The 20,950-nt window shown below is 38.9% G+C and overlaps 1 protein-coding gene across 1 annotated transcript; it reads left to right on the forward strand.

Moving 5' to 3' along the window:
* Nucleotides 1–4,352: 4,352 nt before the first annotated feature.
* On the forward strand, nucleotides 4,353–8,438 carry TMEM74 (transmembrane protein 74). The gene is made up of 2 exons (XM_011968381.1): nucleotides 4,353–4,495; nucleotides 6,842–8,438. Exon 2 carries the CDS (start codon nucleotides 6,881–6,883, stop codon nucleotides 7,796–7,798), a length of 918 nt encoding a protein of 305 aa, XP_011823771.1. The 5' UTR covers nucleotides 4,353–4,495; nucleotides 6,842–6,880; the 3' UTR covers nucleotides 7,799–8,438.
* The last annotated feature ends 12,512 nt before the right edge of the window (nucleotides 8,439–20,950 follow it).

Consider the following 20,950-nt stretch of genomic DNA (forward strand, 5'->3'; position numbering starts at 1 on the left):
AGACCCTAATCCCCACTCTTCTTAGCCTTTTGCGCTAAACTGTCCTCTCTCATGTAACATCCCCAACTAAAAAGAAGTTCCAAGATCCTGACTTGTCTTTCTGAGATTTTCTCCTTCTCTGCATCTTAATCCAGTAATTTTTCTCTATCTTGTTAACTTTTTATGCCTTCCATCAAGTGACTTTTATATATTTTGTTAAGATTTTCTACTTATCCTCAGCAGTGGGTAGGTCTAAATTACCTAGTCTGTTATACTGGAAACAAATGTTGCCAATAAATTTTTTTTCTCTGACCCATTAAGGGTTTAAAATATATTGAATTTTGAATAAAAAATTGTGATATCTGACTTTCATTAATGTCTAAATTCACTTAAGACAAAACTCAGGTAGAACAGTTAGGGGATACTGCCCCTTTTGGGAAAGGCACTTGCTCTTAACTTGGGTAATCTTCCCCTATCCCTATTGTCTGTATTCAGTCACTTTATTTAGGTAACATGCCTGCTTGACCACTGTAAGCATTCTTATTAAATGGAAACCTTTCAAATTTAGTACTATTTTTTTTTTGGTTGTTCCTAGAATCTTGTTCATTAACAAGATCTTCATTCTCTAAATGATGGTCACGTTCATTCTTAGCACCAGTATGGGGTATAGGGCCATATTCCTCATGCTATTCCTATTCAGTGACTGATCCTCCCTCCAGGCTATTCCAAAAATGTATTTCTTACCTCTCTAGACCAAGCCCCTCATGATAATAATTCTAAGTCTACTAATCAGTCCTTCTTATTATTATTGAAGAAAAAGAAACTGGAAAGCATCCTCAGTAATTATTATAAGAGGCTGGTTGTTAAAAGTCCCAGCAGTACCCTTGATTTACATGATAAATTTACTTCTCAGAATTTTTCTTATTTTTCAGCTGGTTAACTTAGCATAATAATGATTGTTCCTCCCACATGAAATGGAGTATAAGTAAACAGGAAAATGTGAGACATTAAAATTAGTATAAGACCAAAATCATTATGCAGGTTTCTAAATAACATTTTACAACTGTGAATTGTTTTATCAGCATATATTGAGGAACTACTGTTTCCTATGTATTGCACTATTTCATGCTCACATATAGCTTCAAAGTAATAGAAAGACTATGTTGGTTCTCAAGGAGCTTAAATTTTATCTGGAGAGATCACATAGAAATCAGTATAAAACATACATGAGATACTCTTCTATGTCTAAAATGACAGCATAAAAGAAAGCGTATTATGCTACTGGAAAGCCAATTAAAAGGGTAACAATAAGTTGAGGATGTTGAACAAGAAAGTCTTTTGAAAAAGCTTCTTGGGTCAATTTTCAGGAAACTTTTAGACATAGACTTATAGTGTTGGTATGGAATTGATATATTTTTAATGCTCAAGAACATGTACATAGTCAAGTATTATCATAGGTAATCATCTTGAGTCTTCAGTTCAGTCTTGTCATCTTCCCTCTAAACAGAAATACTGCACTTTCTGCAGGAGGTAAGGTCTTCAGCATGTAGATGCTGACCTTAAGGAGTTTATGATTGATTACCTTAGAGATTTAGGCACCTAAGTGAGAAGTTAAACCACATGCAGTGGCTACCTAGCCATTCAAGAAATGTCGTAAAGCAGTGGATGATAAATATCAAACACATCAGTACTGACAAGTCCCAGCAAAGTTCACAGGAGGTGTAATCCTTGGAAGAAAAAGGCTTCACAAAAAAAAAAGTAACTTAAAATCAGTTCAGCATGGGAACCACAGAGGTCCTCTAATCCAACTAGATGAATCCCTTCTACGAAATCACTAAAAAATGGCTCTCCTTTTTTTTTTTTATTTATCCTCACCAGTAACAGAGAATTTGCCTTCATGAGACATCAATTTAAAAGTTTTAGAAATAATGTCCTTCCTTATACTAAGCCTCAAATCAGCCTCCTTCTTTAATTTAATTGTGCTATCCAGAGCTTCTCAGATCGGTGCTTTGGCATCCTCCAGCACGCCAGTGTGTCACAGGTGTGCTGATTTACTTATTTCCTTAGCTCTCCAAGCTGTCCTGCAGAGACTGAAGTACCCACAGTCCCAGAACTATGGGCATGAGGAACCTCCTGTGTTGATTACATTGCCATAAATAGTATCACCTCTTATGTGTACTCTGCTGTAAAAAAGATTGTGAAGCATTGCTCAGTATAATGTGTCAGCAAAGAGATCAAGTCTCTGGAATCACACAGACCCAAGTTAGAATCTTGGCTCTGCCAGATACTAGTTTTCAGGCCTTGGGAAAGAAACTACATCTTTTCAAGCCTCAATTTCTACATTGCAAAACGGGTGCAATAATACTGCCTTTTGTGAAGTTGGTGTAAAAATTAAAGATGATAACATAGTAGCACTAAAAAAATAGTATTATTGTTATTTGTTCTGCTTTTACCCTTTTAAATATGCTATAGAATTCTTCTATTTTTAGAAACTTTAGAATATTTAAAGCTAGTTTATTGTTTCCTCTCAGTATTCTTCAATGGCTAATAGCCTAAGTTCCTTCAGCTTTTCCTCGTCAACATAAATTCAAGTTCCTTCTACACCTTAGTTTCTCTCTTTATTTCTTTTTGCATACGTAGTACTAAGAACTGCATCCCTGTAGATTTGGCTTGATAAACTAGTCCTTGAAGTGTGGATGGAATAGGGCAGTGGAGGAAAGATATTCATGCTGGAGAACTGTGTGGTAAGCAAAGGAGAAGTCATAATACATCTATCATGTTTATCAACAAATGGGCCTCACTGGCTACAAACATAATCATATGGGGGGAAAATAATTTTAAAGAGGCAGGATTGTGAACTCCTGTAATCGTGTGACTATAGATTCTATTCAATGTAAAGAAATACCAACATAATTGTCTTTAAAAGAGATCGATGTCTCTTTTGAAAGCAAGCAACCACAGTATGTGAGGTACAAGCAAAATGTCGTACATACTATAATCCCTTCTTTCTTTCTTTCTTTCTTTTTCTTTGACGGAGTCTTGCTCTGTCGCCAGGCTGGAGTGCAGTGGCTTGATCTCCTCTCACTGCAACCTCCGCCTCCGACTTCAAGCGATTCCCTGCCTCAGCCTCCCAAGTAGCTGGGACTACAGGCACGTGCCACCACGCCCGGCTAATTTTTTGTATTTTAGTAGAGACGGTGTTTCACCACGTTGGCCAGGATGGTCTCGATTTCCTGACCTTGTGATCTGCCCGCCTCAGCCTCCCAAAGTGCTGGCATTACAGGCGTGAGCCATCGTGCCCGGCCTATCCATACTATAATCCTTTTTTGCTCCCCTAGAATTGTCCCAACAGGATGCTGGAAAACTGGAGATTGTCTATAAGCTACACATACCCTGGGCTTTCAGTGGCTGTTGGCTGTTGCAGTCCACTCTGGTTGAAAGAGGCTGATGACACAGTTACCTTGTCCTAGCCTAAGAGTCACAATTTAGGAGATTCAACCTTCAGATTTCCTTTATTCCTGACACCTTGTATTCTGGCCTTCTGGTCTTTCTTCCATTCATTCCATATAGTATAATGCTTAGAATCTGTTGGTGTTCATCCCCCCACCTCTGCTAAGTATTAGTTGTTTGACATTGGGCAAATTATTCTACTTCTTTGTAACTCAGTTTCCTCTTCTGTTAAAATGAGGATTTTTTTTTATAATACTTTAACAATATATTGTGACCATTAAATGAGACAATGTATCTATAGTGCTTAGAAGAGAGCCTGACAATAATAAGCGCTATTTATGTTAACTGTTATTTTGCGTCATTATTATTCATACATTCAATGAATACCACTGTGCTAAGTACAGGGGATGTGCTGGTACATGGGACAATCTCTTACCCTTAATGGTCACATTTCTTCTGATTTTGTGAGAAATGCATTGACTTTCCAAACTGATTCCTGGATGCAATTTCAGAAGCTGCTGTTGGTCTCGGTAACTGTGGAGGAGACACTTGCCCTCTCTGAGCCTGTTTCCACATCTGTAAAATGAGGATTAATAAAATCTACTTGGAAGATATGTTTTGACTATTAAAAAGACAAAATATGCAAATTATCTGGCACATTTGGAGCCAAATATACTTTCCTTTTCACAGTCTTGTGGCCACACCTGAGGCTAGGGAACTCCACTCTGAGCTTAGAAAACAGTGCTGTCTTCTTAAGTGCTGGGGAGGAGTAAGAGGGTATGGCGGGAACTCATCCGCAGGAAGGTAAAACCCAGAAGGCGTGGGAGGAGACAGAAACAGGAGGGATGCAGGGACCGCCCCTGGCCTACAACTCCCGGGATGCTCCGGGAGCGCCCCGCCCCGCCCCGCCCCACCCCCCGCTCCGCGGCGGGCGCTGCCCATCCCACGGAGCGGAGGGGCGTGCAGAGGCTACAAGTGCGGCGGCTGGTGATTGGGGGACTTTCTCCGGGAGCCGTGCCGGGAGAGCGTGCGGTGCTGGAGCCGCACCGGGTGGCCGAAGCAGAAGGTGAGTGGCGGAGAGTAGGATGGGGAGGAGGCTTTGGGTGCGAGGGTGAGAGCTCTGTAGCCTAGCGGAGCTGGAGCGCATATCCCCGCTCCCTGCCCAAGGTGTCTGCTTCGTCTCCCGGTACTAGGCGGACACATCCCTACCTCGAGTCCCTCAGTGGGCGCAGAGTTCACCAGAAATGGATCGCCAGATCCCTAGGCGCCTGCGGGGGGCACCGCTGCCCGGTGCTTGGGGCTCGGTCTTCCGGCTCAGCTCGCACAGAGCACATCCAGAGGTCGCCTCCCCGAGACCAGCCTTGCCTGTGTCAGTGTAAAGCAAATATTAATGCTTTTAATTGATGACAGATGGACGAGAGAAAGTGCATGTCCCCTCGCTTTAAGGTGCAATGTCGTTAACTGGGCTTTTAAGCAGATCAGAGGAAAAAGAGGGAGAGGACGGAAGAAAAGAGTCTTTAGCTGGTCTCCTGGGATTATCCATTCTCCACTGAGAATGGAAGCCCCGGATTAGGGAGCTGCAAAGGAAATCGACTGCGCTGCTAACATACCTCCGGTAGAACAAGCGAACAAGCGGGAGTAGCTTTTCTTTAAAGAGAGGTAGAGGCGGCCGTAGGGAATTAAGTGGGGATTTCTCTCCTCTTTTGTTATAAATTGAAAGTCTCAAAGAACCCTGCTGATTTTATCCAAGGTAGTCTAGTGTGATGAGTTAATTGTACCAAAGGTTAATCAGAGCCCCTAATGCCTGAGAAAACTGGAAGAAGAGTTCTCGGTAATTGATGAAGCCTGTTACCATCACTTCATTCATTGAGGGATTCTTTAGTGGGGGTTTGTTCTAGTTTAGTAGTGATTCTTTTGTCCTGTTGTTTTTTTGCTGTTTTCACTGTAGAGAAACTCCGATAACAGGAGAAAAACGTTTTCTGTTTTGTTTTGTGTTAAACAAACTCGTGTGTGTAGCAGAAAACGTGTCGATTCCCTCTCCCATATTTTGAGTTGCCAGGTTGACCTTAGGTGACCCTTGCCTGTGCTTCTGTTACCAGCTTTGGAGCTGTGGATTTTGAATCATAAGAAGCCTCAAGCCGTTGACTAAATCAATTATCACCCTGGATTTGGAAGCAAAATAAAAGGAACCTTTGGTTAAAATCTATTTAATGATAGTGGAAGGTGAATTTTTATTCCCTGGAAACATGGCAGAGGCAGAGAAAGATAGGCAGATGGTTTTCTGCTCAAACCAAAGTTCTCTCCCAGAAATGCCCCTTGATGCAGTTGGGGGGTGAGGAGTGACATGTTTATAAAATTCCAGAGGTAACCTTGGATATAGCTTCTCATCTATTTACCTCTACAGAACTCTTACTCTGTGGGTTTATAGTTTGTCTTTTATTTTCAGTTCACTTCTAGATTGGGTTTGTAAAACTATTCCGATGGTCAATTTCTTGTGCATGTGTGGTAGCAAAGCATGCAGAGAGGGAGGAATACAGACCCAGGGAACGGGAGTAACAGATCCTGCAACTGGAGCAGGCAGGTGTGTGTGTGAAGGAGTGGGTTGGCCCACTGTATTTTGCAGGGATTGCAGTAAGGTCTGTTGCCTGTATGCTTTGGGGTCCAGAACATGCTTCCCCCGTGGAGCAGTGAGGGAATCGGGCTGAGTAGAAGCACAGTGAATAAGCAGCATATGGTCTTGTAAATACAGGGCTGTGTGACAAGGGTCATTGGATGTATGAGGTATAAGGTTAGCTGAGGTGGCTGATTAAGCTGGCCTTTTTCATCTACTTCAGAGCTACGGAATCAAAATGCTGAGTTCCTGCCCAGCTGATAATGGGTTATAGTCGTTCACTCATGGTGATGCTCTAAAGCTAATCTGTATTAGAATCTGTTCTGAACTAGGGAGAATGTAAACACTTACAGTCTCATTGAATTAAGAAGTCTATACTTCCCCAAGTCGTCCAGAAAATCGGCAGCTCTGCTCTAAAGGGCTCTTGCCTTTCTCATTTGTCTTTTTACAGGAAACCTGCCTTCTCGTTTGAGGGATCCTTTTGCAGGAATGTGTGAGTCCTTGGATAAATTTGGCTTGGTGATGGCAGTATTATTTCTCAATAGACACTGCCACTTCCTCCATGCGCCTTTCTACCCTGACCTAAGTTTCTCAGTGTTAATCACGATGACAAGTGAGAGCATTTGCCCTCTCTACACTTTCCTGCCACTAGGTATCCCCTCCCTTCTTTTGCCTGTTTGAGGTGGGAAAGGGGCTAAACAGGTGCAGCTGTGAAGGAAATGGGGACCCCAGGAGCAACACTCCTGGAAGTACAACCTTAGCTTCTGTTGGGTTCTCATTTAACTCTGTTGCTATTGGCAGACTTTCCGGAAGCTGCTGGGGGATGTCTGACTAGCTCTCATGGAGCTCCACTACCTTGCTAAGAAGAGCAACCAGGCAGACCTCTGGGATGCTAGGGACTGGAGTTCAAGAGGGCTGCCTGGTGACCAGGCAGATACAGCAGCCACGAGAGCTGCTCTCTGCTGTCAGAGACAGTGTGCATCCACCCCAAGAGCAACCGAGATGCAAGGGTCTAAACTTAGTTCTTCTCCAGCATCCCCCTCCTCCTCTCTGCAAAACAGTACTCTTCAGCCAGACACCTTTCCACCAGGACCTCTCCACTCAGGGAACAACCAAATAACAACGGAACGGAAAGTCTGTAACTGCTGCAGCCAGGAATTAGAAACTTCTTTTACCTATGTGGACAAAAACATTAACTTGGAGCAGCGGAACCGGAGCTCGCCATCAGCAAAAGGGCATAATCACCCTGGGGAGCTTGGCTGGGAAAATCCAAATGAGTGGTCCCAAGAGGCTGCCATATCTTTGATATCTGAAGAGGAGGACGATGCAAGTTCAGAAGCCACGTCTTCAGGGAAATCTATAGACTATGGTTTCATCAGCGCCATCTTGTTCTTGGTCACCGGGATCCTGCTGGTGATTATCTCTTACATCGTCCCACGAGAAGTGACTGTGGACCCCAACACTGTGGCAGCCCGGGAGATGGAGCGCCTGGAGAAGGAGAGTGCGAGGCTGGGGGCTCACCTGGACCGCTGTGTGATTGCGGGGCTCTGCCTCCTCACGCTGGGGGGTGTCGTCCTGTCCTGCTTGCTAATGATGTCCATGTGGAAGGGGGAGCTCTATCGTCGAAACAGATTTGCCTCTTCCAAAGAGTCTGCAAAACTCTATGGTTCTTTCAACTTCAGGATGAAAACCAGCACGAATGATAACACTCTGGAACTGTCCTTGGTAGAGGAAGATGCGCTCGCTGTACAGAGTTAATTCTGGTTGTGAATATCTTGAGAGTCTGCCTTGGCATTTTGTAATATGAAAAAAGAAGTTAATTTATAAAAATTCACAGTGCAATTTATTTGCCTGGCAAGAAAAGTTTATTTCACAAACCAGTGAGTGTTTTTGTTCTCCATGTGTCTTCTATTTAGAAGAAAAGCCATGTAAGATGTGTAAGAAACCACAACCAGCCACACCTGTCCTTCTGAAGCGCTGAAGGCTAATTAATCTGTAATGGCCAAGAACTTCTACTTCGATAGAAAAATATTTCTAATGACCCAGTATACAAATTATTTCTTTTACACAGATATGTGGTGTTATTCTTTGGACACTAGGTGATCCTACACACAGTAGGATCAATTGCTAACCTATTTTGTGAAAAAGAACTAAGCACTAATCAATAATAAGGCTTACGTTTAATTCTCAAAGGTGCTTATCCATTTTCTTGCTAAATTATCGTTCTTGTAATTTGGCTAAACACTAAAATATGGAATTTTTAGTTTGAATATTTTGAAGTTTGAGGATGTTGGGCTTTTCTTATTGTAAAAAATGTTATGTTTGAAATTATTCCTGTATTCAAAAATGGTAATTAAGTCATTGGGATAAACTTGCTAATAAAAGAAAATTATGTAAATCATTGTAAGACCAATGTGAATTTAAACCACAGTGTTAGTGCCAGGCATTAGCCAGGGTCACATGCTCTTTTTAAAAATGAAGTCAAATTAGTTACTGATATAAATTTTATATTTTGTGATTTTGCCATCATATTGGCTATCTGTGCTCTTGAAGTCCGCTGGTTCTCACACCAAAGAGGCAAGGCGTGAAACATTTTAAATATATTTCCAGACATCTAAACATCTAGGCAGGCCTGAGTCATGATTGGCTCTGGTGTGCTTCCAGGTGACATCTTGTTACTGCTGTTTGGGGAAAACCACCAGTAGAATTGCAGCTAGACTTTTGGGGACTGTGCCTAGCAGGCTGTATCACTTGCTCTAGGCTAAGCAACAAGCGCTTTCCTCATGTAGCAGCAGTCCTTAAGCCTAAAGCCAAAAAAAAAACAAGACAGAAAAGAAAAGGAAAGATTAAATACACTGATTTAATAGGGACTGTAGTCATCGTCAGAACTCACCTCCCACTCACAGTGGTCTAGGTGTCATTCAGTAACTGTGAACTCTTGCCTCATAAAGCACAAACTCTTCTCTAAGAGCAGCATGATGAGCAAGGTGCTCACTGTGCAAGACATGCACTGGGTGTTCACAGTGACATGCCGCCTCATTATGGTGACGATTCAGAAAAGGGATGGGAAATGCAGCCTCAGAAATACCTTACATCTTGCAACTCTGCCTGGAGGTTTCTGCAACCTGTGCTGTAGGAGTTGTCGTAACGTCCATGATTGCATTAACAGGATCAGGCGGTCATTCTTAAAGAGGACAGGAGCTGGGAATTGGTATGAGACAGCAGGAATGAGGAATTAAGAAAGTGATTTCTTTGTAGATTTTTAAAGGCTATTTCAAATGTCTGAAGTTTGTGTTGTTGTGGACAACTGTGGAATACATGGGTGACTTTGGCAAAATGTGTGAATCAGGATATTTATGTGAATTAGCTCTCATGGGTATCAGAGATTGAGTTGATGAGTGCGGTATGCTGCATATGACTAAGGGTTGAGGTGAAATACAAAAAGGGAGACTCAGAAGATAGCAAAAAGAGAGGGTGGGTATATGAAAGAATTATTAGGTAAAGATGAGAAATTATATGAGAATCAGGAAGCTAGATGTAGTTAATTGCCTTATATTATAGAGCAATACTGATTACTGAAAAGAAAGAATTGAGATGACATAAACATGATTTTTGCTTTCCATTGCTGTTTCCTTGTGCTTTTTCAACAAACTTTGTTTTACTGGGAGTCTCATTTCATGATTTTTGTTGAGGCTGCCTTACCAGTGGTATAAGTTTTATATTCTGAAGGTTTTTAAGTCCAGCTCTAGCCTGCTTAAGGATCCACTTTGGATGATGTTGAGATAAGAAGGAAACGATCTGCTGAGTGAGTAGGTCTGAGCTGTGTGTTAAAAAAAGAAGGCATTAAAAAAAAAGAGAGAAGGCATTAAAGAAAAAACTAATGTTTATTCATAGAAGCTAAATGAGATCAACTGAGTTTTGTTTTTATTTATTGGTGAAACAGGATTAATTAGCCAAATGGCAAACTAAACTGAATTAATGTGGCATCGGTTTTCAGTTTATGAAGGAAGAGGAGTTTGGGAATCAAGTGTTAGGAAGTCTTTTCACTTGATGATAAAGCTTTTCATATGGAAGCATTTAATGAATCTTGCAGGACTACAAAATAATATAGATGTGATCTAGAGGCAACATTTTGAAAAATGCCATTTTGGAAAAAAAAAAAAAAATTCAACAGGGAAGGAAAAGACCTAACAAGTCAAAATACATTTCCTTTCTTTTCCCCAGAACTCTATAATTTTCTTTAAAATTTAAAATTGAAATGTGGTATGTAAATGCATATTTCAACATTGTTTAAATCTGCTAACATACAGAGCACATCTCTTTTAAGGTTCTGCTTATCTGAGGGCAAACCATTACACATTACATGATTTAGAAAATCATCTGAATGACTCCTTTTGGGCTGTGGTGACATTATTCAGATACTTACCTTAATCGACTTTTCACTGGGTATTTGGTTTATGTAGCCCTTATCCATCCTGGCAGTGCCTGAATTCAATATGAAGATTACTTGAATTTAAAACGATGGTAACACAGGCAAAGAAAAGCCATGTGCTTTATTTCCTGTTGTTCCCAATTTGACAAAGAATGTTTTTGGCTTTAGAGGTACTTTGGCAAGACCAGGGGATACATTCTACAGGCATTGGGCATACAATAGCTATGGTGTTGGTCTTGCATCCTTCATGGAGATTTATGACCTTCCATCTGTCTCTTCAACATGGTGCTGGTTGTTACCTATAAAAGTTTTTATTGCTAGACCTAGGGAAGAAAAACGTTTTTCAGTGGTTCTAGGTCTTTAGCTTATTTACATGGTTTTAGAAATCTAAACTCAGAGTCATCTTCCTAATCTCAATGAGAAGACAGCTCATCTTTCAGCAGTATGGACCAATGGGGTGAGTTACAGAAAGAAACCTGTCTTTCTCCTTTATTACTGCGATCTACATGCTGCTGATGGATGATTTAAGGCTCCTAATATCTTTATAAGCCAGTTCTTTTTAGAGCACCTTAAACTGTTAGTGGTAGAGTTTGCAAAGAGTTTTCTTTGCAGTGCTGTGTGTCCTTTCCACCCATTGGGAGCTCTTAAAGCAGATCACGTAATAAGATGTACTGGACCCTCATGTAAAGAACAGCTTTTCTTCATGTTCCCCACTGCATAGTTGATTTATAGTTTAGAGGAAGACAAGACTGCTTGGAACCGTGAAATTCTTGGAGGCCATGGTTGCTTTTACCCGCATGACTGCTATAACCCTTTATTCTGTACTATCAAGTTACTTGCCTTGATATCAAATGCTTTGCTGTCTGCTTAAAACATGAGTCCATCTCCCTCATACTTACTTGTTTTAGGGACCCAATTGGACCAGTGCTGGGACATGCCCTTCAAGGTACAACTTCTGAAAAGAGACTGTGCTACCAAACTTATGTGTGCCTTTACCTCAGTGCCCCAGAATAAGGGGTGACTTAATCCTGATAAATGAGTGACTGAGCACCATGCTAGTTAAACACTGAGAATTAAAAGCCTGGACCCAATGGCTCTACTTTTTTTTTAACCTCTTTCCGACAAGCAAAAATTCTAGGCAGGAGCATGTGAACATTTTGGTCTTCATCTTTCACATGTGCAATGGTGGGTGTATGCAAAACTTTACTTGGATTAATTGTCTAAAGTTTAAAAAACGTTCTATATGTATATCTCTCAGGAGAAGGTTTTTCAACCTGAAGGTCAGATTTCATTGCAGCAATTAATGCCATCAAAAATATGTGGTCTGACAGAAAAGATCACAACCTTTGCCAATGGTTCACCTATTACAGCAAGATGTAATACTATCAATACTTACTGTTCTCTGTAATGGGTTTAACCTTTCCTAGAATTGGACATAAAAATTGACTATGATGAGAAGATTATAATGAACTCTCACTGGCAGCTTTTCCTAGTGTAAAAAGAGTACTTAAGAAAGAGAATTAATATATCATTGTCTTTCCGCTGATTTTTAGCTATATCATTTTATGATTCATAATATTCTACAATATCTTCTCCCAAATTTTATAAGTCTTGGGAAATAATTTGCCTGCCTAGTGCATTGACACATTGACACTGTAAAAAGCAAGATGTTATTTTAAACACATGAAACTGATTTCAAAAATCTGTGGCTTACACTTGAGTGTACTCATGGTTTATGTTTGTGTACAGATTTATGTGCACTCAAGTCTATGTACATTCGGACTATATTTTATAGTTATACAGCTTTAATATCCAAAGTTATCATTAGAATAATTTTATTATAGCAATTTGGCATGCCTTACTGTTGACATTAAGAAGAAGAGAAGTCTTTCACAACTCATGAATGAAGAATTTGGAATCAGCCTCAGAATGAGATGCCATAATTATTATAAACCTGTTTTGGTTGTTCAGCCTCCCACAGATGTTTATTGATTTATTTTTAACTTCTCAATTTCAGACTTATAAGAGTGTGAGATATTTGGAAATTATTTTACCATGAATCGTTATTTTATTTCAAGGGACTATGGGGAGTATCTTCCTTTGTTTCAAGTTTGGGTAACACTCCTGTGTTTCAGGAACAGCTCTCCCTATTTTTTCACTGCCATCTTCAGGCTTCCTAGCCAGGCTCCAAACAAATGTCATGTAAGAAAGAAAGATGAATTATTACATATTGTGTATTTACAGTGTGTACCCTGTGGTTCTCATCGTGCTTTTAATTTTACTTTTCTTACCAAACAAAAATAATTTGACATTGATTATGTGCTTTTTGATATTTTCAAGGGCAATTACTAAGGTTATGAGCTCTTTCTTAGGGCACTTGATGCCTTATATGTTAATAACAAGTGTGTCATATAATTTTAAAATAAAACTACTCAAATGCTTTATTGTGTTTATTAAGTTGAATTTAAATTGGAATCTGTAATGCTGATTTGATCTTTTAAAATTGTATTTGAAAGTATTTGTCCAAAAAAATTAAAATGAATATTTACCCCTAATTTAGGTTTGTCATTCTTCTTGCTACCATTTCACTATATAATGTAGACTGTGCCTTATTTTTTGTTGTTTTATAGGAAATAGTCCAAGTTATTTGGATTTCTCTAAATCACGCAGTATTAAACTTAGAGTATACATTTTATGATATGGAAAAAATACATGAATACATATTTTTAAAAAACACTTATCTGAGTGTCTAGAAAGCTTTCAGGTGAGAAATAGATATCAACTTATGCACCTACTTTTAATCTTCTTGTAATCTAATTTTGATCTCCATTTTCATTTGAAGAATGTATCACAATTTATATTATTAACCGGAATTTTATCCTTATTATATGTAAGTGCTGTCAAGGTCAGAAACTCTAAAGAGACATTTGGAAGTGAGCCCCATATCTTGTTCCATCTATTTTGAATAAAAATTTGATCAAGATTCTTATCTACATACTCTATAGGAAGAAAGTCTACTTCCTTCGATATCTATTTGCTTCTAGAAGTTCTTTTGGGTTTTATTAACCACCTCTGATCATTCGGAATAAGCTAAGTGATGCTGTTACAATTCCACAGCCTCTCGCTATACGACTCTTGTAGGTCAGCAGTCAGGGGGACCCAGTCTGATGCAGCCACCTTTTTACGTGCCCCTTGTTGCCAAGCTGGAGGGGAAAAGAGTCTGAAAGAGACACTGCACCAGGTCAACACGTATTTAGTCAGGACTAGTCATATAGTCCCACTTAAGCCAGGAAATGCAGTTCCAGCATGAACCCTGAAATGAGAATTGGGAGTGTTTGGCAAATGGCACTAATGACTACCATAACTTCTAAGGTCTTTGTTTTGTTCAAGCAGAGTACGTATCAATGAACATAAATATTCTCGTCTTCTCTAATGATCACTTGATCAATTTAATGTTAATACATTTATACTGGGGGCCAAAAAATGCTAAAGATCTCTAGAGAAGGCACAATTTAGTAGGTCTTTATTAAAAATGCTTAAAAAGAAATTGTCATAATTATACTTTAATATTAACTATAAGATTTTATTGTATTATTTAATCATAAAAAGGAGATTAAGCCAACATTTGTCATTTCAGCTCACTGACAGGAGGAAGTGCTTACTTTCTTGGGTCCTTACTATGTATTATTTAATTTATACCTCACCTCATTTAATTCTCACAGCATATCTGCAAGGCAAGTATCTGCATTTTACAAATGAAAAACTGAAGTTGGAGAATGTCAAATAACTGGCCAAAGTTATATAATAAGCAGTAGGAAAAGAATTAAAATCTGGGACTCCTTCACTAAAATTCCATATTTACTCAAATTTAGAAGGAATATTACCCTTATAAAAATCAATTTATACTAGCTGTTTTATTTTGTGCTTATCATTTTATAAACTAAAAAGAATAGCGGGCTTGTGATCTGAGAAATAAGGAATACTTCCTATAAAGAAATCATATCACTATTTTGCTTTTAGGTAATATAGTGATTTATCAAAATATATGTCAAAACTATCAGAACTCACAGCCATCCTACTTCTTATCCCTAATGAGGTTCAAATAAGCTTATGCTGACACTTTTCCTTGAAATTGAAAAGAAAATGTAGTTACTCTTTCTACGTGCACAACAGTGCACATAGAAAGTAAGTCTCCAGTAAGGGATCCAGGGACAGAGAGAAAGTCACATTTGAGTGCTTATTATGTGCCAGGCATTCTGCATTCATGTGCAGTGTCTTGCATAATCTCCACAACACGTCATATAATAAAGGCTTCAGAACCATGGAGACAGACTACCTGAAGTTTGAATGCCTGTTCCTCTACTTTTGTAATGACATCTGAGCCAAGTTTCTTCATCTGTAAAATGAGAATAATACTGTTTGCGTTGCAAGACTCTGATAGAACTTAAATAAGGAAAGTTAGAGAAAAATGAAAAAAAAAATCCTTTTCTGGTATTCCATCCTAACAGCTATCATTATCTTAAGTGAGGTTCTTTGTAACTGCAGAATATGAGTTTTTGTAGGTACTTGGGATCCTATATGTTCATGTTGATTATCAGCTGACAAAAAACTGAATTGGGCCAATTGTCAGATGATTACTGATCATCTTGATAAAACATAATTATTTTTTTTCTTATGGTCCTTTTTCCTCCTCATCCTCCTTTTCCTTCTTAATTTCCTCTTCCTCCTTTTTCTCCCTCTTTCTCTCCTTCCTTCATCATAATCATCATCATGTGGAAACTGCTCATTTGGATGTCTTTTACTTCCACCACCATAAATACATCCCTCCAAGAAAGAAATTTACATCTCCCTTCATGAACGGAAAAACAACTTGGAAAACAGTCTTTGGTTTAATTGTGGAGTATGGTATGTAAATATCTTATACTACAATCCTCTAGACCTTGAATAGTCATAACTCCAATCATCAGCATGCCATGTGGCAAAATATTAATATTTAATTATCTTTTGTTTTGTTTTAAGACAGAATCTCACTCTGTTGCCCAGGCTGGAGTGCACTGGCATGATCTTGGCTCACTGCAACTTCAATCTCTTGGGTTCAAACAATTTTCCTGCCTCAGCCTCCCCAGTAGCTGGGATTACAGGCACCTGCCACCACTCTTGGCTAATTTTTGTATTTTTAGTAAAGACAGGGTTTCACCATGTTGGCCAGGCTGGTCTCAAACTCCTTAACTCAAGTGATGCACCTGCCTCGGCCGCCCAAACAGGTGAGAGCCATGGTGCCCAGCCTAATTATCTTTTAAACAAAATAGCTTTTACCATAGCAAAACCCAACAAAATCCTGTCATTTGGTTGAATTGTTTTTAACATTCATAGTGTTAAAACTAAAAGATTCTATTCAATGAGCACTCTGAGAAAAGACTGTTCTTCCTTGCCATTTACCCAGACCACAAAGTTCATGTGTTTATATTTATCTTTGAATTTTATTGAACCTTGTCCACATTCTGCCAAATTAGCAAAACTAACTGTTCTGGAATACAAATGACATTAAGAACAGTTGCTGAAAATTGAACTCATTTTCTCCTGATACTGAAATGACATAATCAGTGATGCCCCCTGCTGCTGAGTGGATCCATAGAAGGGAAACCAGGGTACCAGAGCAGGAAGAGGGTAGGACCCCCAGCCTTCGGCCATACCTTATACAAATGATGAGCTCAGGAAAGAATTTCTTGGTTGCGAACAGAATATAAGGGGACTAGGAGAGACAGAGGCTAGACCCTAAACAGTAAAATATGAAGCTGAGTGATAAAAGTTCAGTAGTGATGCTGCCTTATGTCAAACAGCATTATAAGGTCAAAGCTATTTCTCATAATCTCAAAAGAGCATCGCTGAGCTGAAAAAGAGAAGTCATGGGTCAGGAAACAAAGAAACAACTCAGACTGGTGGCAGGAAAATTTTAATATGGTTATTGGCACACAGAACTGATGGGAAGCAAGTAACGCAAAAGTCTAAGTTTGTAAGGGAAATACATTGCCAAAGAACCCATGAACCTTAGTCTATTTGAGCCTTAATAAACAACACTTGAGTCCCCAAACTTGTGGCAGTAGGAAACAGGCTAGAAAATGTGCTAGAACGGCCCCGAAAGAGGGTATGTTCCTGAATATTTATTTTAGATGTGGCCATAGATAAAAGGAAGAAACTCCTAGGGCCTTGAATGAGGGGGCTTGGAAACAATGGACAAGTGATTCCTTCCAGAAAGAAGGACAGGGCATATCCAAGGAATTTACCCCACCCACAAGGCAGAAGTACAGCACAATGCCTGACTGACAAAGTTCCAACATCCTTACAAACCAATGATTATGTCAGATTGTTTCTTATGGTTATCATGTTCCTGTGCCATTAGTATATGTTTTATATGAGGTGTAACATATCTTCTGTTTATAGTTTGCCAGATCACAACATCTGGCAACTTTGTGAGAAGACTATGTACATTTTGGAGGTCTTGGATTTGGAGCTGGAGGCATGATCTGGATGGGTCCTTTAGTCCTCCTCCTTGGGAGTTGAGTCTTCTTGTGTAAGAAAGGATAGACTAGCTAAGTGTTGTGGCTCACACCTGTAATCACAACACTTTGGGAGGCTGAGGCAGGAGGATCGCTTAAGGCCAGGAGTTGGAGACCTGCCTGGGCAACAGAGTGAAACCTGGTCTCTAGAGAAAAAAAAAAAAAAGAAGAAAAAGAAAAAGAAAAAGAAAAAAAATTAAAGCAATGTAGAGACTATGGCACATCTGCCAAAGATCCTTGCCTATTCACTTTGTGTAGAGTTTTTGCTAGAGAACAGCGGCCTAAACAAGGGATGCATTTCCCAGTTATCTTTCCACTTAGGTAGGTCCAAATGGCTAATTAGCACCAAAGCAATGTGAGCAAAGTGAGGAGAGTTACCTTCTGGCTCTAGTGGTAAAGAAACCAGCAGGCCTTTGTGCACTTCCCTTCTCAATCTGGTGACTGGATGAAGCTGCCTAAGAACTTACAGAAGCCACATTAAAGGGGTAAATCCTCCAGCAGCCTGGTTTGGGAGGCTGTCTGCTTCACTATTACTGAGAACCTTAGGCTGATAGAGTCTCTGTCATCTTCCAAGATTACTCTGGTTGTTAATATCTAGCTGGCAGACAGAAAAAGGGACAGCATTGGAGATTTTGTGGGAGGTTTTCAGTCCAGTTGGTTAACACTTGGTTTTATTGCCACATCCAGCTTTAAGGGAGGCTGGGAAATGTAGTCCAGCAGAGTATATCTGGGAGAAAGAAGAAATGGGTTTGAACAGCTAGCCAGTCTGTTCCACAAGGTATGACCTGCTTATAGTCAATTTCCTATTTAATATTTGCTTTTCTACTTATTTTCTTCATGTCTACATATCAAAATCTCCCTCTAGTTCACTATGAGCCTTGTCTTCTTTTTTCCTCAAGTGAATTAGGTTAAGTATCTCATAGTAAAATCTCAATTTAGATCACATTTGGTATATAAATCATATATGGCTACATAATACACTACCCCAAAATGTAGTGGCTTTGAAAAATTAAACTTTTATTATCACACAGTTTTCTGTTGGTCAGGAATTTAGGAGCAGCTTAGCTGTGTGGTTTTGGCTCGGGGTTCTCTCATACGGTTTCAGTCACGCTGTTGGCTTGGGTTACGGGCATTTTAAGGCTTGCCTGCGACTGGGGGATTCTATTCCAAAATTACTCACTCACATGGCTGACAAGTTTGTGCCGGCAGTTGGCAGGAGGTCTTGATTTGATTCCTTACTACTTGGACCTCTCCATAGGGCTTCTTGAGTTTCCTCCAAACAAGGCTGCTGGGTCCCCTGAGGAGAGGGACCCAAGACAGAAACGAAGCTGCAAAGGATTTTATGGCCCAGTTTTGGAAGTCAAACACTGTCACTTCCACCTCATCCTATACATTAAAATAGTCACTAACTCCAGCCCACAGTCCAGGATAGTGGAAGTAGGCACCACCTTTTTAGGGGAGGAGTGTCAAGAAGGAATGCATACATATTTTAAAACCTTCACTCTCTGTATTTTGATTTTTCTAAATCCTTCTATTTTCTTCAGTGTTGCTAATATAGTACCTCTTTACTTAATTGGTATTTTAATTAGATGTCTATTTAAATTCCTATTGTAGGCATGTTAACTGTATCTTTTTTTAGGAAATATTGATGAGTGTGTGGAATTTGATCTTTAAAAAATCAGAGCTGACTTTGAGCCTTGCAGAGAAAAATCAGGCTCTCAAGCTAAATGGAAGGAAACAGGTCTGTGGGTGTGTGCTCCAGTGAATAATAGCTGACCTGAGTGCAGAGCTGAGCACTGCACTTCCAAATTTAATATGTGTATCATGATTTGGAGGAAAACTTCCAGTTCCAGTCTCTTCCTTTCTTTTTCAGTGCCAAATTTGCCCAATTCTCAATCAAAATACCCATAGTTATCTAATGTAGTGGAGAATCATTACTATATCATATTAATAAGTAACTTACTTATTGATGTTTATGTAGGTTAATAATAAAAGCTAACACTATTGAGTGCTTATAATGTGCCAGACCCCAGTTCTCACATTTACTCATTGAATCCCCATGACAATCCTGTGAGGTAGGTCCTTGTATTATCCTTATGTTATGCATGAGCAAACTTAGACTTATCATAGAAATTATTAGCTTCCCCAAGGTAACACAGCTCATGAGTGGCAGAATTGGGATTCAAACCCACTTAGTACACTTGCTTGAGGTTAAAGTTACTAAGTGGTGTAACTGAGGCTTCCCACCCAGATCTGACACAAAAATTCATGCTCTTTTCATCTATAATAGGCTGCCATTTACTTCTGTAGTTCTTTTCACCCAAACTGCTTGCCCTTCCCTCTGCCAAGGCCAACCTCATGGATGATTAGTCACATCATCATTGATCTCTCCCTTCTTTAAATGGCTGTAGCACTTTGTATGTATTCCACAATTCACTCAGTATAGGCTGCCTTAATTGATCACTAATTGTTTTAAGCATTGGTCATTTCTATCCAACTAGACTTTAAAACTCTGGGAGAGTAAGGACCCTCTCTTATCTCCACAGAACCCAGATCAGTACTAAGTCACACTAATCACGTGATGGTTTGTCCTGACTTGCAAAGATTGTAACATCCCATTATGCCACATACAAGTCAGTTGGGCCTCAATACCAACACAGCCTCTTACCTTGGTTTCCAGTATAGGAAAATAACCCAAGGAAGAAAAAACTCTTTAAAGGAAAATCACAAGTCAATTAAAGTTAGAAAACATGACCCAAAGGAAAACATAAAAGAACAATGAATTCCACTTGGAGAGCCAAATGCTAAGGCATGACTTAATAAAAATGTACTAGTTTACAGTAGCTAATATACACTCAATAATTAGTATATAATAGTTAATAGAAACATTCACTCTAACCAGGAATCAAAAATTCAAATTAAAACATTAAACTATGGTAAAATATGGTAGTTTTTACTATAAAAATGGAAATTATGTTTCTTTTTTTAAAGCAACATTTAATGTTTCTATGAAAGATGATACCTCATACATTACTTTTAGGAGCATCAATTAATACATTTCTTATGGAACATAATTTAACATATGTATCTGGAGTCTTCAAGGTATCCTTTCTCCCAGCATCCTGCCTCAAGGAAATTTAGAATAGAAAGATTCAAAAAGATGGATAAAAGTTTATTTATAAAGACAGTTATCACTGAATTAGCTAAAAAAAAAAAAAAAAAAAAAAAAAAAAAAAGGAAATGCCAAAAAAAAAACCTCATATCTCAACAACAGGGAGATTGCTGATGGTGTAGGCCCATAAACTAGATTGCTGTACAACCACTAAACATAATTTGCAGATTTTTAAGAATCTGGAGAAATGTTTATAAAGTAACATTAAGTGAAGTAGCTGATGACGCAGAGCTTTTTCTCAAATATAGCATCATCCCAATTATGTACTATATATGTGATTTTTATATATACATAAGACCAGACAGAAACATATTGAAATATAAACAGTGTTATCTCTGCAGTAAAATTATTGATAATTTTTTTGTATTTTGTTATATGTTCTAAATTTGTCTTTCCTTTTTTCCAAATACACTTTAAATTTTTTAGCAAACATTTATGTAACACTATATGTCAACACTGAATCAAGGAATTTACAAATATTAACTGATTTAATTTAATCTTCCTAAGAACCCTATGAGGTAGGTACTTTTGCTACCTCCATTTTATTGATGATGACATTGAAGTGTAGAGAGGTTAAAATATTTCCCCAAGGTCACACAGCTAGTATATAGTGTTAAGTCCATATGCTTAACTAGGCTATGACAGTAAAAAACTTTGAAATGAGGAAACAAAATCAAATAATGCCTAATTAGAGAAAATAGTAAAGTATGAATTAATTATCTTGACCTCCCCAGGTTAATATAAGAGGA

Source organism: Mandrillus leucophaeus, unplaced genomic scaffold (assembly GCF_000951045.1).
Source record: "Mandrillus leucophaeus isolate KB7577 unplaced genomic scaffold, Mleu.le_1.0 Scaffold840, whole genome shotgun sequence".
Lineage (NCBI taxonomy): Eukaryota > Metazoa > Chordata > Mammalia > Primates > Cercopithecidae > Mandrillus > Mandrillus leucophaeus.